Source organism: Cheilinus undulatus, linkage group 2 (assembly GCF_018320785.1).
Source record: "Cheilinus undulatus linkage group 2, ASM1832078v1, whole genome shotgun sequence".
NCBI classification, from domain to species: domain Eukaryota; kingdom Metazoa; phylum Chordata; class Actinopteri; order Labriformes; family Labridae; genus Cheilinus; species Cheilinus undulatus.
In genome coordinates this window covers 21,830,233-21,844,298 of record NC_054866.1, presented here as the reverse complement: position 1 = coordinate 21,844,298, position 14,066 = coordinate 21,830,233, and the positions used below count along the sequence as shown (strand labels likewise).

The following is a 14,066-nucleotide window of genomic DNA, read 5'->3' as shown; positions in this document are numbered from 1 at the left end:
GTCTTGATGTGTAAAGCTGCTGATGCATTCATTCTGCATTTATTCATGTTATGTATGTTATATTTAGTATTCCAGCATATTTGAATAATTTCCACTGTGATGGTTTTTGCCACCCTCTCCATCATTTTAATGAAAATAGCCATAAACAGACCAAGGTGTCCCTGCAGACCGACTCCTGGTGAAAGGAGCAGCTGCACCATAAGCTCTATTTACCTTTCAGCTCCTCCTCTCTGTTAGTCTCAGATTATGTTACAGGGGGGAAAAAAACCCAAATCATTACATGAACAGCAATCTTATAACCTATATTCAAACATTTCTAAAATTTTCTTCTTCTTCTATTAAAATAGGTGATAAGCATCTGGACAGGAAAGCAGACATTGCAGGGCTCTAAATGTACCCATCAGATATTCAGTGCACATATTCACAAACATTATAAGAATCCTCACAGAGTGATTCTAACTTGGCTTAAAAAATCCTAGCAAGGAGTCGAAGAGTGAATTGGGAATATTCTCAGAGCAACTTTCAGCAAGGAAGAGACTTAACTTTTACGTTAGCGAGGAGGTGTGACTGTCCTTGTTGCTATGTATAGCACATTTTTTCATAGGTTGTTGTTGGTTGATCAAAAATAAAGAGAAAAAAGTTCTTTGTAAGTGATAATGGGCATAAGAGGACTGTTAAAAGGAAATCCAAAATGGACTGAAACACATTACACTACATTAATATTTTTGTCTGTTCAGAAAAACATAATTCAACTAGAAAAGCACTCGGAGAGTGCAGACCTACGCTATCAGCCCTATCTCCCAATAGTGAAGAATCCTTGAAAAAATTCCTGGATCTGTCCCCATGTGCCCCCAACCATTGCATTCGCCGATTACTCCCACCCCAGTGGGGTGGAAACATGGTGAGGCAAAGCATTGGCTTCGCTACGGGTGGACTGTCATGGTGGAAGCGCTGCCTGCCGGTGCCAACAGATGCACTGACAGTCTCACCTATGGTCTCACCGGACGACTGGAAGTCATGGTAGAGGGTGAATATTCCTCTACTCCTCCCAGCATTGTGATTATTCTCGCTACAATTCACTGTCTTTCTCTCTGTTACGCTCCGACTCGTCTCCTCAAGTGGGCGTGCGTCTTTCAAACTCTATAAAATCCAAAACTTTGAATAGAAACACACCCAAAATGCTGCTGGGATTGAAGTTACTCATATCTGCCATCTCCTGGTGTAAAGTGGTAACAGCACAGGCCTCCGCCATTCACCCTATCTCCCAATAGTACTGAATCCTTAAAAAAATTCCTGAATCCAGACAGTGATCTGGATCATTCCCAAAATCTGATCAGTTCTTCCTTATAACATTTCTGACATTTCCTGAAAATTTCATCAAAATCCATCCATAACTTTTTGAGTTATGTTCAAACGAGTTATGTTGAGTTATGTTGCTAACAAACAAACAACAAACTAACGAATAAACCCACCCTATCACATAACCTTCTTGGCAGAGGTAATAAGAATACTTGATTTAGTGTCTGAGGACATTTCTCCATATTCTGCTCTACTTGAGAAACTCTTAATCCTCTAAAACAGTGGTTCTCAACTGGTGGGTCGGGACCCAAAAGCAGTTTTCAGTGGGTTGCGACTAATCGGGACTAGGTGTCTGAAAATAAAAATGGTGGCAAAAGTCCTGAAGTCCTTAATGGACATGCATCGATATGTTTCTTTTTAACCCTGTTTTACTGTGAAATTGGGTAAATTTATAACCTGACACACCATTTATGAGTGGAAAACCACTCATAAACAGTGTTTGGGAAGGGGCGGAGCCTTTAAAAAAACCTCTGAGGGTGACTGGATGAACATTCTGTCTGTCACATCTTTACGGGCCAATCAGAGCAACAAAACATGTGACGTAGCCGCTACCGAGCTGCGCCCCTGCCGAAGAAGTAAACTTAGAGTGACTGTAGACATGTCAATACACGACTTTTGTCGTTTTTGAAAAGAAAACAACTCTGCTGTTCTTTGTTCTTCTTTTAATGAAGAAATGTTGTCAAGTTCTACAAAACTGGTGCCTTAGCAGCATCCACACTAATGTCTTCCGCCATAATTGCACCAGCTTCTTGTTGCTGCTTGCTTATGTCACGACTCCGCCGTACCCACTCCACTATTCAACAATATTACACAAAATGCTTTTTACTCATGCCACGCAGGCCAAAGAAAATGAACAGTCAAAAAATATAAAAATCATGATCTTATGACAGGGCTGCACGGCGGCGCAAGAGTTAGTGCTGTTTCTTCATAGCAGCAAGGTGTCTGGTTTGCTCCTTGGTCAGGGCCTTTCTGTGCAAGATATCTGAGCATGAGGACAAAAGTGACAGTCTTTCATCACTTCGTCCTTTGGGTCTTACTATACTCTTGTGAGGCCTCGATGTTGACTGATGGCCAGAGGTGTCGACTGGACTTTTCTTAGGCACATCTTTTGGTATCATTGACAAGACTGTGTGTCTAATGCTGACGTGCTCAGTAGATCCTGGATGGGAAGGGTCAGCTGCCTGATACAGGATCAGCAGCCGTGCTTTTACGGGCACCTGGTACGCTTTTTGGGGCCTTATCCAGCCCACTGCATACTGGGTGCCCAGGACCAAGTGGACTAGTCCAGATGACGAGGGCGAGAATAGTCATCAGCAGGCCAGAGACCAAGGTTGCAAAGTGCCAAACTGGTACATGCTCTTATACCTGACCTGACCTGACCTGAATACTGCTTTTTATTTTTTCTGTATGGATCAATCCAACACTAAAGAGAGAAGAGAGGACAAGTACAAAATGAGACTAACACATATGGTTCACTGGAATTTCAAGCAGTTTCTCAGATTCTGTGAGTGTGAGAGGACAATCCTTGTGTTTTATAGAGAGGAGCAGAAACCACACCTATCTTCCTGTCATGCTTTGGCCTTGACTTAATGAATGATCTGTTCTGTAATCCCTACACAGCCTAAAACAATCCTTGAACTTTGAATGACACACATCAGAGTTGAGGCCCACAAGCGGTTTATCAAAGTTATAATTAAGTACAGCAGTAAGAATGTAAATGTTTAATGGTAATGAGAAGAGAAAACAGATATAACTCAGAGTCATTACAAATGTTGTATATGGCTGATTATTGGTGCTGTTTTAATGGTTCTTGAGTTGGTTGTTTATAATTCATGTTTGCTATATGGTTTTTGGTATATCTCATCCATTCATGGTTTATTTTAGTGATAGCAATTTTGGATCAAACTGGTTCTGAGCTGAGCTGCATGAAGCTGCTGTAAAGATTCATCATCTGATTTTAGACAGAGGAACAAAGACTTAAGAACCTAGTTAACAAGTTACTGAACTGAACCCTATTAATTCAGATAAAGTGACTGCATTTGCATCTTTATCATTCTGTGGAGAAGAAACTGTTTGATAATACTCCAAAGTTCCTGTTTTATCTCTAAGGCCTTTGAAATAAGCCTTGGCATTTGAACTAAAAGTTGATTTAAAAATTAACAAATTGCAATTTAGTTCACACAGGGATCAGATGTTTGGGACATTCCTAGTATTTTGTGTAACCTGACAAAATATTTAACTTCTAGTCATATTGATTAGAGGGGTCTTGCTGCAGACCATACACCTCTGAAGGCCCTTCTTGCTGTAGCGATTAAAAACACGGTATTAGTAGATCCAAAGTAAGGCTTTTAGTTATTGATCAACAAAAATTATCCCCTGTAGTCAGGCCTGCACACATAATTGGCTGAGCCCCTGAAAAACTGAGATAACGGACCCTTGCCAGTTGTGATTTAATGATGATGTCCATGCTTTGTGTTGGATCAGCAGCACTGGTGCTAGCGTCTGTGCTAACAGTTACTTCAATTTGGAGCTCAAAAGTTAGTTAAACTACAACTCGGTTTGGAATTAATTAATTATTATATTATAATTTTGCAACTTTTTGTTGCCACTTTTAAGCCATGTTTGCCACTGTTTTGCCACTTTGTAGCCATTATTACTACTTTTGCCCATTTGTGCCACTTCTTTCTGCTACTTTTAACCCATTTTGGGCCATTCCTGCCCTTTTTTACCACTTCTGCAGCTTTCTGAACATTTTTAACACTTTTTTGCCATTTTAAACCCATTTCCGTAGCTTTTCAACCATTTTTACCTTTTTTTGCCCCTTGAAATCTCTTTAAACAACTTTGTATCCATATTTGCCACTTCTTTATACCTTTACTGCCACTTTGTATCCATTTGTGCCACTTCCTTTAGCCACTGTTTTTGGCCAATTTTCAACCATTTTTTGCAACTTTTTGTCCACATTTACCAATTCTGTTAGCCAGTTTTAACCTATTTTTGCCACTTTTTGCCAGCATTGACCAATTTTTGCTTCTTTTCACAATTATGTAATTGTTTTTCATCAAAGCTGTCTCAGTTTTTTTCTGTTTTATTTCAAGGCATCCTGACATTTGTGCACATCATGGCTTAGCTTTGAAGTCTGGCATTTCTTTCGAAATGTTTTAGCCCAATGTGCCCATCCATACTGATAAAATTACCAGTATTAAAAATGTAATTCTGTTTCAAGAAATGGGGTTTGCATTTTAAAAAAGGCTATACTGTACTACATCATAACTGAATAAATTACATTGATTTAATAAGAGTGGTTATTATTCAGTTTAAAAGAAATATATGGTTATAAAAGCTTAACTTTAAATTAGACCATGACTTTTCTGACCTCCATGGGCCCCCAATTTGGCTAAATGCCATAAAGCTCTCCCCTTTGTTTCAGTTTATGGGCGGCCTTGCCTGTAGTAATACAATGTAGTGATGTGTGAATACAACAATTAAGTGAATTGCTGACCAACTAGAATTCATAAGCAATGGGAATGAAATTCAATTGAAATGCAGCTTCTCTGACTGTCACCCTGCCATAGTAAAACCTCTGAAACTCCGTATTAGCGCCGTTTGTTAGAAATGTTTTCATCTGTGTTGAAACTGGCAGAAAATTATTCCTAATGGGTGAAGGTAAATAAAATGTCCTCATGATGTGGTAGCTTCAAGAAAAGAACATTTTAGATTTGGTGAAAAACTTGAATAAATACAGTTGTCTGGAGGTTAACTTTCTGCCATATAAATTATTTCATTATGTAACTGAGTTAATGTTCTGACTTAATACCTTTCATTTACTTTTTAGCCCACTAAGTAGGGTCAATAGTTTTTTGGCTGTTACTGAATAGTTCATTAATTCACATACATTAACACATAAAATGAATGCATCATTGCATTGTGTATTTTAGTTGCCTTACCGAAGGGTGCTTCTTACATTGCTCCAAGGGAGCTTTTTGTTCTTCTCTGTTAACCCAAGTAAATGCATGCTGTTGACTGAACAAAGATCACTTGTGTGCTCTTTTGATCAGGTTACACTGCCATCTGTAGGATTTCCTGGTACATTACAATGCTATGTAGACTGTCCAACCACTGAACCAGTTGCTGCAACAAAACAAGATATGACCAACATTGGCAGGTGATCAGCAGATCTCAATCACAGATGATTGGTATCTGCAGAAAAGGAAAAGATCAGGGCATTTATATACATGTTCACACATTTCAATAATTGGGCAGATGAAGCTGCGTAACTTTTAAGAGCAATGTCCAATTCTCAACTCTTACTGCAGACTGAACCAGTACCTCTTTTCTGAACTTAATGTTGTTTATCAGGAAATAAGATAAATTTCTGGTAAAGCTACAGAAAAAAGGGAAATTTTTGTAATGTCAGTGTGACTTATTTAGGCTGCAGTTTGAAGGGTAAAGGACTAAAGAAGTGGAGTGACTGTCAAACACACACATTTTACTTCTAAAACTGCTTTTGTGTTGTGCCGTTGTCAGCCACTCTGACACAAACAGACTCACAGCACAGCAAGGCAGCTGACAGATTAAAGCACTGCTCTTTTTATTTTCTTTTGTTAAAATGTGCTACCATAGAAAACTTTCTGACAGGTCCATGCCGTTTCAAATTAAACCAAACAAACAAAAAGAGACTAATTATAATGTTCCTGTTTTAACAGTATTGTTTAATGGTCTTAGTATTCCACATACAGTATCTGTGGTGTCTGAGAAAGAATAATGGGACGTGTCACTGCCATCTGTCCCCCCCTCTCTTCTGTGCATGGGGTCTGCTATTAGGCTGTGAGCTCCTGCTGCTCCACCATAATGCCCAGAATAGAGACGTGCCATCTCATGACATCAAACACTGCACAACTCACACATCCAGCACAGAAGAACTCACACTCTGAATCACATTTAACAGTTAATTTTGAAACAGTGTTTCTATTACCGAGTATCCTGTGGCATTGTGTTTTGTCACCACAGGAAAATACCTCTAATTTGACTTCTTTTACAGTTCATAATCATGGATTACACATGTGGCCTAAACTAAAATAAGCCACATCAGTGTGTAACCAGTAGGGTAGTGTGTTTCTTAATTTGATAAATGCTGCCTGCTCCATTGCTCACACAGCATTAGTTCACAGTCTGATTTTCATTAATGAACCCAATAAAGCATCATTATCAAAGTCTGCTCTGTTCTGTTGTTATGATGTGAGGAATTTGTTCTGGTGTTTCTCCTCTCTGAGTCAAACACTGGGTTGCATCATTACTGACGAGCTGTTTCATCAGCTGAGACAGTCCAAATGGAGGCAGAGGTTACACCTTAAATCCCACACCTAACTCTTAAGTGTTACATTCTCAGTAAATGCAGCTGTCAGGGTGTTTAGTAGTGGTGTCTAGTATCAGTGTTTTTTTTTGTGACAGCTCACATCCCTCAGAAATGTATAAGTTTGTCTTCATCTGCTTAAGTTTTCTATGAGCGGTGATAATTCAATCTGTTCAACAATAGAGAACTGTAAAGTTACCTTATCTTTTTTGGCTCAAGGTAAATACTAGTAAAAGGGTAGTAAAAAACATTCTGAGGGCTGGGCCTGGCTCCTTCTAATTTACATGGCTTAGTGCGGAGATGGCAACCGACATCAAACCTGGTGACAAGCCTGTTTCCAGTGAACTCTACGTCAGAACTTCAGACACTATTCACACAGAGTTAATGCACAGGATGCTGCAGTGATACACACCTTCACCATGCCCGGGTACTCGTTTGAAGGGAGACCGTAGATGTGCTCTTTAGACTCCTCACTCTCAGTCTGAATGAAGCAGGGAAATCTCTTCTTGATGTCGTATGAGCCAGGAACTTTTTCCTTCCAATAGCACACGTTGATCTTTGCTACCTGTAGAAAAAATAGAGAACTAAGAAGATGAAGCAACCAACCTGACATCATCCATTGGTTTACAAATCCAAACAAGAGGAGAGACAAAAATAGCATCCTCTCCCAAAAACAGCCTATTTGCATAATAGCAAAATACTACATGTCCTTTGTGTTGGATATTTGCCTTTTACTGATTTTATTCCTTATTCCAAATAACAAATATGGTAGGTTTAAAGAGGATCTGATTTACTGACAACCTCCCTTTCTGTTACAAACAGCCAGAGTTCCCCAGACATTGCTAGGGTAGTAGGAATAGGGCTTAATCAAGAAAATAATAATTAAAATGAAACAGTCATAATACAAGTAAAATGCAGCCACAATTATCTCATGAAAGAAATATGTTATGAGTTAAAAAAAAAAAGAATTTAATTGTGAATTTAAGAAATCTTTCTGCTTCATGAATAAGAATTTTAATTGTTGTGAACTCATGAGATAGAACAGGAAGTGACCATATTTAGAGAACTGGGGGGATGTACAGTGTTGTATCCTTGGTGGCATGTCACTGGGGACTGTCATTTCCAGGTAGATTGGTCTACTTTTTTAGCACCTTAAAGCAACAGCAGAGTATCTAACAGCATTAGTTTCACTGGATTTTCTTTCTCAGAAAGGATTCTGTAGAAGTACAGTGTTGGCTTTTCTCCTGGTTTGTTAGAGTATCAAATAAACAACAACTGTCTGTTGTTTTTATAATAAAGAATAAAACTACTTTAAACCTTAGGTGTCATCCAAGACTAATAACCTCTATATGAAATATGGCGGTAGAAAGTCCTTCATGCCTGCCAGGTAAGCGTTTCTGTAAGTGTGTGACGACACATTAAAGATATAAACAGTCACTATTGTTCAGATATGTGCTGTAAATGCCTCATGTTACGTAGCATGATTCCATGATCCACTATGGGGTTATCAATGCAATTTTATGAGACAACACATGCTTTATTTATCACATACATCCATAATGTGTAACAGTTGCAGAAGTTGTTTAATGTAAGGATCTACAGATATGACAGGTTTTACTTTTTAACTCCTCACATTTTTACACAACTTATTATCAAGTGTTTGGGCCTATCCCTGACCAGGCTAAGAGTACTACTTTTAACCTGTAATGAAGCAGACACTGACAAAAAGAACTTCAGTAAAATATTACTTTTAATTTGACAAAACTCTTAATTTGGGTTTTATACTGTACAATTAAAGAACATGTCAGGTAAAACTTTGGTTAAGTCTGTTACCTATCTAATGAAGTCTGGTGTTATGTAACAAATAAAATGCTCCCCTTGCTGCTTAACAAAACAAAGTTTGAAAAACGACAAATCCTAAATCTCTTGCATCTGTTTCTGTTTAAATGTTCTTATGCTAATCTTTGCTGATGTTATTTTTTCTTTCCAGGAATAAAACCTACCTAACACCACCTCCTCCATCCTCCTTGTCACTTTTTTTCTGTCTAATAGAAATGCGATTACAAAAGCAGCTCAACGGTGTTGAAATGAGAATGAGGATTTAATGAAATGTACACATGGTTGTAGAAACGACGTCCATCTGAGGGAGCTGATAATAGGGACACATTGTTCAGGAGCTTTCAGTGTAATGAACTAACTGTCCGTGCACTCATTCCCAGGGACCATAAAAATTCAGGCAGAGCACAGAGCCTTGGATTTTCCACTGGTTTACTCAGGCATGGCATTCTTTTAGCCCCCCAGCCTGCTACAACCTGAAAAATGCAACTGTAATATCATCTCCAATCCTCCACGCTAACAGCAGTCTGCTTGTTTCTGCATCACCTTCTCTTTCCAGGCTCTATGGCATATTGTGAGAAGGAAAAGACTGCTTTGCTGACTAAGGCTTTTGAGCCTTTCAGGTATAAAGGAGTGACGCATTTTGGGTCTCTGGCATCTTTGTGTGTAATATTTTAAGCATTCTGCAGGTTTAAATCCCAGTGGTGACCAAAAAGAGGAACTTGATAACAGAGAAAGGAGTTTAAGCTGAAACCAGTTAGTCAAAGCAGAGGCAGACCAGCAACTCCTATGTTTGTGAGGTAAAATCACTATTCTTTGACATGCAGTCAAGCGGTCATAGCTCAGTTAGGCTATTCAACTAGATTTAAACCAGTTTATATCATGGTTCGTGATGAATACTTGATTCTGATTGGCTCTGGAAGTTCCATTGGTGGCCATTAACTTCTGATATATGGACAGAAGGGGGTATTATTCTGTTTATACAAACAGAGCTGGTCTGCTAAAACCAAGCTTTCTATCAGATGACTGTCCATGTTAACGTACAGGTTTATAGTCTGATCACAGATGACTCTCCGTCTCCCTAGTCTTCAGGCCTTTTCATTGATAAATCCGTTAAATAAGTGCGCTGAGCGAACTAGTTTGTTTGTCCTGTTGTGACTTCATGTCTATGGCCTGGCCTACTTACTGGAGTACTGAACAATGTTGACATTCCCAAAGAACGTTATGGGATTGGAATGGCTATTCCAGTTGTTAGTCAAGCCCTCAGGCATTGCTAAGAAAAAGGAATTGTTGCTTTAGTAAAACTTTGTATTTTGACTGCAAAATGTATGAATTGATAAATTAGTAGTTTTATTAATTATTTTCCTTGACAAGTGACCATAGTATGAGCGGGTTAATGACCTTCGAAGTATCCGATTATCAGGGATTAATGGACTTTGTGGAGGCAACTGTCCTCTTGAAAGGTATGCAAGATAAAATTCCCCTTTTCAGCGATTTACCACTGGACCTTCTTCCTACTAACCTTTCTTAGAAATGAACAAAAGGTAAACTGATAAACGTGTTGAACAAAGTCATAGGCTACTTTACATACTCTATGCTTTACTTCAGGTACAAATATGATGCATGTGTCCGGGAGGTCACACTGGGCACTCACTGAGTGTCCAGAGCCTTTTTAAGCACTTCAACTACTTTTCAGTGCGATTCTCTCTGCATTTCAACTTGTCTGAGATTGAACTTTGTAGGTGCCATTGCCCAGCCTTTTTGGTTTCTCTTTAAAAGGAACCTTGCATTTTTTGACAAGTTTGACTTTATCAGATCTACACTGTTTTTTCTATATGTGTGTTGTATAAAGAAACACACTAGGTACCTTTGATTTCAGATTAAAAAAAGATTAGTCTGTAGGCTGCCATTCTTGTGCAATATATCCTAGGTATTGATGCTACCTGGTTGCATTGTTCTTCTTTTCACATCTCTTCAATTGTTATCACCTCAATCCACTGTACGGTTGCCTCTTTGACATCTTCTTTGTTAAAACTGCACTTGGTTTTACATTTATATTTTATTATTGTATGTAGTTCCAGCAGCAGTTCTTGCACTGATTAACATTGTTCTGACTAACTTTGTGAAATTGTGAATCAGAGGCCTGTTGATGACAGTAGCTGGAGGTTATTAGGTGCTAAACTCAAATAGACAAAAGAATGAAGGCTTACCTAGTTCAGGTTCATAGATGATAAAAATAGAACAATAAATTAGTATTTTACACCTGTTTTCAGGCGTTTTCAAACTGGAGACTCCAAAAGGACCCTTGTAACCATGGTAAACATGGTTATATACTTAAATTTTATTTTTATTTATTTTTTTATTTATTTTCGGACATACACAACAACAAAAAATTAAAATAAAATAAAAACAAAAAAGAAAAAACAAAAACAATCGAACGAATCATAGTTGATCATAGTTCATCTCATAAGTCTGAAAAAGGAGTAGGAAGAAGCAGAAGCTTTTCAAGTCCTACCCCCCTTACTCTACCTTAATACTGTCCACATATCAGTCCAATGGAAATGCTGCTGCTACTTCTGAAAGCTTCTACGTACAGACATCATCATGGTCTCTATGAAATGTGACACAAAAGTAATCCCATTCATAGTCTAGAATCAGTGTCAGTATTACTGGTGCAGAAATAAATGAATTATTGTGCATTTTTGCAACTTTTTGCATAAGTATTTATCAAATGTTGTGGTAAAGAAATAGAAAAATTCATTTTAATTCAAATACCACCCTGCTCTCATATTTACATTACTAGAGACATTATTCCAAATTTTACTGTTTACATCTCACTAGCAGCATATGCCAGTCCTTATATGGCTGGGGCTGGTGACAAAACAAGAGAGGCAGCACCATACTTCCTTGGCTATTGTAGGGTCTAGACAGCGTTAGGAAGGTCCCAACTGGTCAAATATAACCTGACACACCAGACAGACTGTATCATATTCCAACTGTATGGATATTTCACATTCATCTGGGAAACCTCCCATAGAAAGCATTTAGGAAAGGCAGGACTTTAAAAAAACTCAGTGATTGATCATGATAAGCTTTAAATTATTATGGTGGTCCAGTTCTGGTATAATTACGCTACACTATAGTAGCCATCCTGCCAATAGCCACCACCTTGTTCTCCTTAAACATTGCTGATTGGTTTGAACCAAACACTGTTTGGCACGTTGTAGATTGGAGCTTTTCGAGATGGATTTGCCTGATTACAGAAATGGAGGCTTGCAAATCCATCTGCTTTCCAAGTTTAGGTCAAATGAGGTGTCAATTAAAAGGTTGAGAGACATTTTTACATGTATCATTGCTAATGATTGCCTTGAAAAAAAAAAACAGTCTTTTAGCAAATACAGGGGACTATTAAGACAACAATGGCAAATTTGAAATTATACAAAACCAGTCCATGGATCATGATGAAAGTATTCTGTTTTTGGATCAAATATCTGACTGGATTGCAATTGTAGGGACTCTTTCTGATGCAGACCCGCTGGCAGGTCAGCAGACTTTTTAGGGGTTTAAACATCTTCACTTTTCTTAGACTTCTCCTCTGCAGCACCATGGTGAAAACAGATGTCCCTCTCTCAGTAATGTCTTTCAATGCTTTACATTTAGATACCATTATATATAAAAAGAATTGAGACTGTATGGTCTAAACTTGTAGAATTAATAAATGTCTGGACTTGTGGAAATTTCTGCAGTACTTTCTTAAAGGAACAGTAGTGCATCTTCACACAGGAACATCAACATCATTGCAGCAATAGTTTGATTACCTCTAGTGGAAGCTCCAAGCCGGTGTAAGCCAGCAGTCTGTTAGCCCAAGGTCCAGCAGTGATCACCAAACTCATGGCTTTATACACTCCTGAAGAGGTTACCACGGTTACCACAGGACCAGGTTTGATGTCTGTCACCATCTCTTTATCTCTTATTACCCCACCCAACTTCTGAAACTGCCCCTGAAAAAGAAAGAGAAAAGAATCCATCAGATATATGAGCATTGTAACAGGACCCAGGACTGACTAACTACAGTACAGTCCCAATGATGAAAGAATGAATCTGAGTCTAAACTCTTCCTTTAATCTACAGAAATAAAACCTATACGACTCTTGAAAACTTAAATGTCAAAAAGATCTATCTATTAAAAAGTTTAAGTCTTCGTTGTTATATAATTTAATTGCCAATATGTTTGCAAGACAATAACACAAAAATAAAGCTATGAATATAAAGTGGGCAATATTTTAAAGATTTTTTTTACCTTAATAAATGGTTTTGATAAATATCAAACAACATAGCTAACAGTTGCCAAAGTTAAAAAAATATGAGTCCTAAAGTTCTGTGTATCATTAAGTGTTTTTCTGAATTTAGAAACACACATATGTAAGTCAATAGTCCAAGACAAAACCCTTTGCTTAGTCTAAAGAGCACTGAGGACACAAAGTGTTGATAACTACAAGGTATAGATCATTGGTCTTCACTATTTAACCTTCATGAAGAGGATTTATATCATTTTAAAGCTGTGCCATTTTCCACGATTGGATCGCTAGGCAGAGTCTGTCATCTATCAAAGGGGAAGATCGAGGGTTCTATCCTAAATCCTGCAGTCATACACTGATGTGTCCATGGGCAAGACAAATGTTTCCTCTGCTGTGTATGGATGCATATGAATGGGATCAGTTGATACTGAAGACTACAATTAGCAGTCTTCATCATCTATGTATTGATTCTGGTCAAAATGAGAGTCAATGAGTAAGAGTCACCTGTGTTGTAAAAAGTGCTCTGAGAAATTAGACAAGGAAAGAGTATACAAGCTCAAGCTCAAGTCCAATTACATAACAATAAGCAGTGGGCACACTAGCAAGGTGCGTGTGATTCTTGTGCAGAAATGGGTCAAATTAAATATCAGAATTAAATACATTATGTGATCTTTCTTTTTCTTTAATATGGGAATAAATAGGCTGAACAAACCACTTTTGTTTACTGTGTAAAAATGACAAATGTTTTTTATGTTCCCATTTTGGATACTCAGTTGAATAATGAAGTTCAAACTATACATATAAGAAACCCAAAGATGGGTAATATATTGTTTTTAATTTCCAAAAACTACAGGCAAACTTGTGCATCCTGCATAGAGATCTTTATAATACCAAGATTCAGAACCAAACTGATGTGATGTTGTGGTTCTGTGAAAGGAATGTTTATGTAACAATCTTGACGGACAAATCAAAGAGTCCAAGTCACATATTATTTTTAAAAGAGATATATAGGCTAGTATGTTGAGAAAGTACAAGTAAACAAGGTATTTTTTTATTTTGGGTTGTGAAGACATGACACTGATTTTGTCATTTGGTTGACATGAATTCTAACTTATGAGCTGATATCTAGAGCTGAATCGCTGTTTGGCCGTCAGCCTACTTATTTGATTCTAAATCTTTTATTATGTATGTATATATGTTGTCCATTAATGTTTAGTGAA

The 14,066-nt window shown here is 37.9% G+C and overlaps 1 protein-coding gene across 2 annotated transcripts in view; it reads right to left on the bottom strand.

Annotated features, from left to right (window-relative positions):
- Positions 1-14,066, bottom strand: part of pipox (pipecolic acid oxidase) — a 51,216-nt gene that overhangs the window by 20,051 nt on the left and 17,099 nt on the right. For both annotated transcript variants that reach the window (XM_041797810.1, XM_041797818.1), the window contains exons 4-5: positions 12,367-12,549; positions 7,125-7,277 (exon numbers count right to left, since the gene is read on the bottom strand). In XM_041797810.1, coding sequence (XP_041653744.1) covers positions 7,125-7,277; positions 12,367-12,549 — 336 coding nt within the window. The remainder of the gene's footprint in view (positions 1-7,124; positions 7,278-12,366; positions 12,550-14,066) is intronic.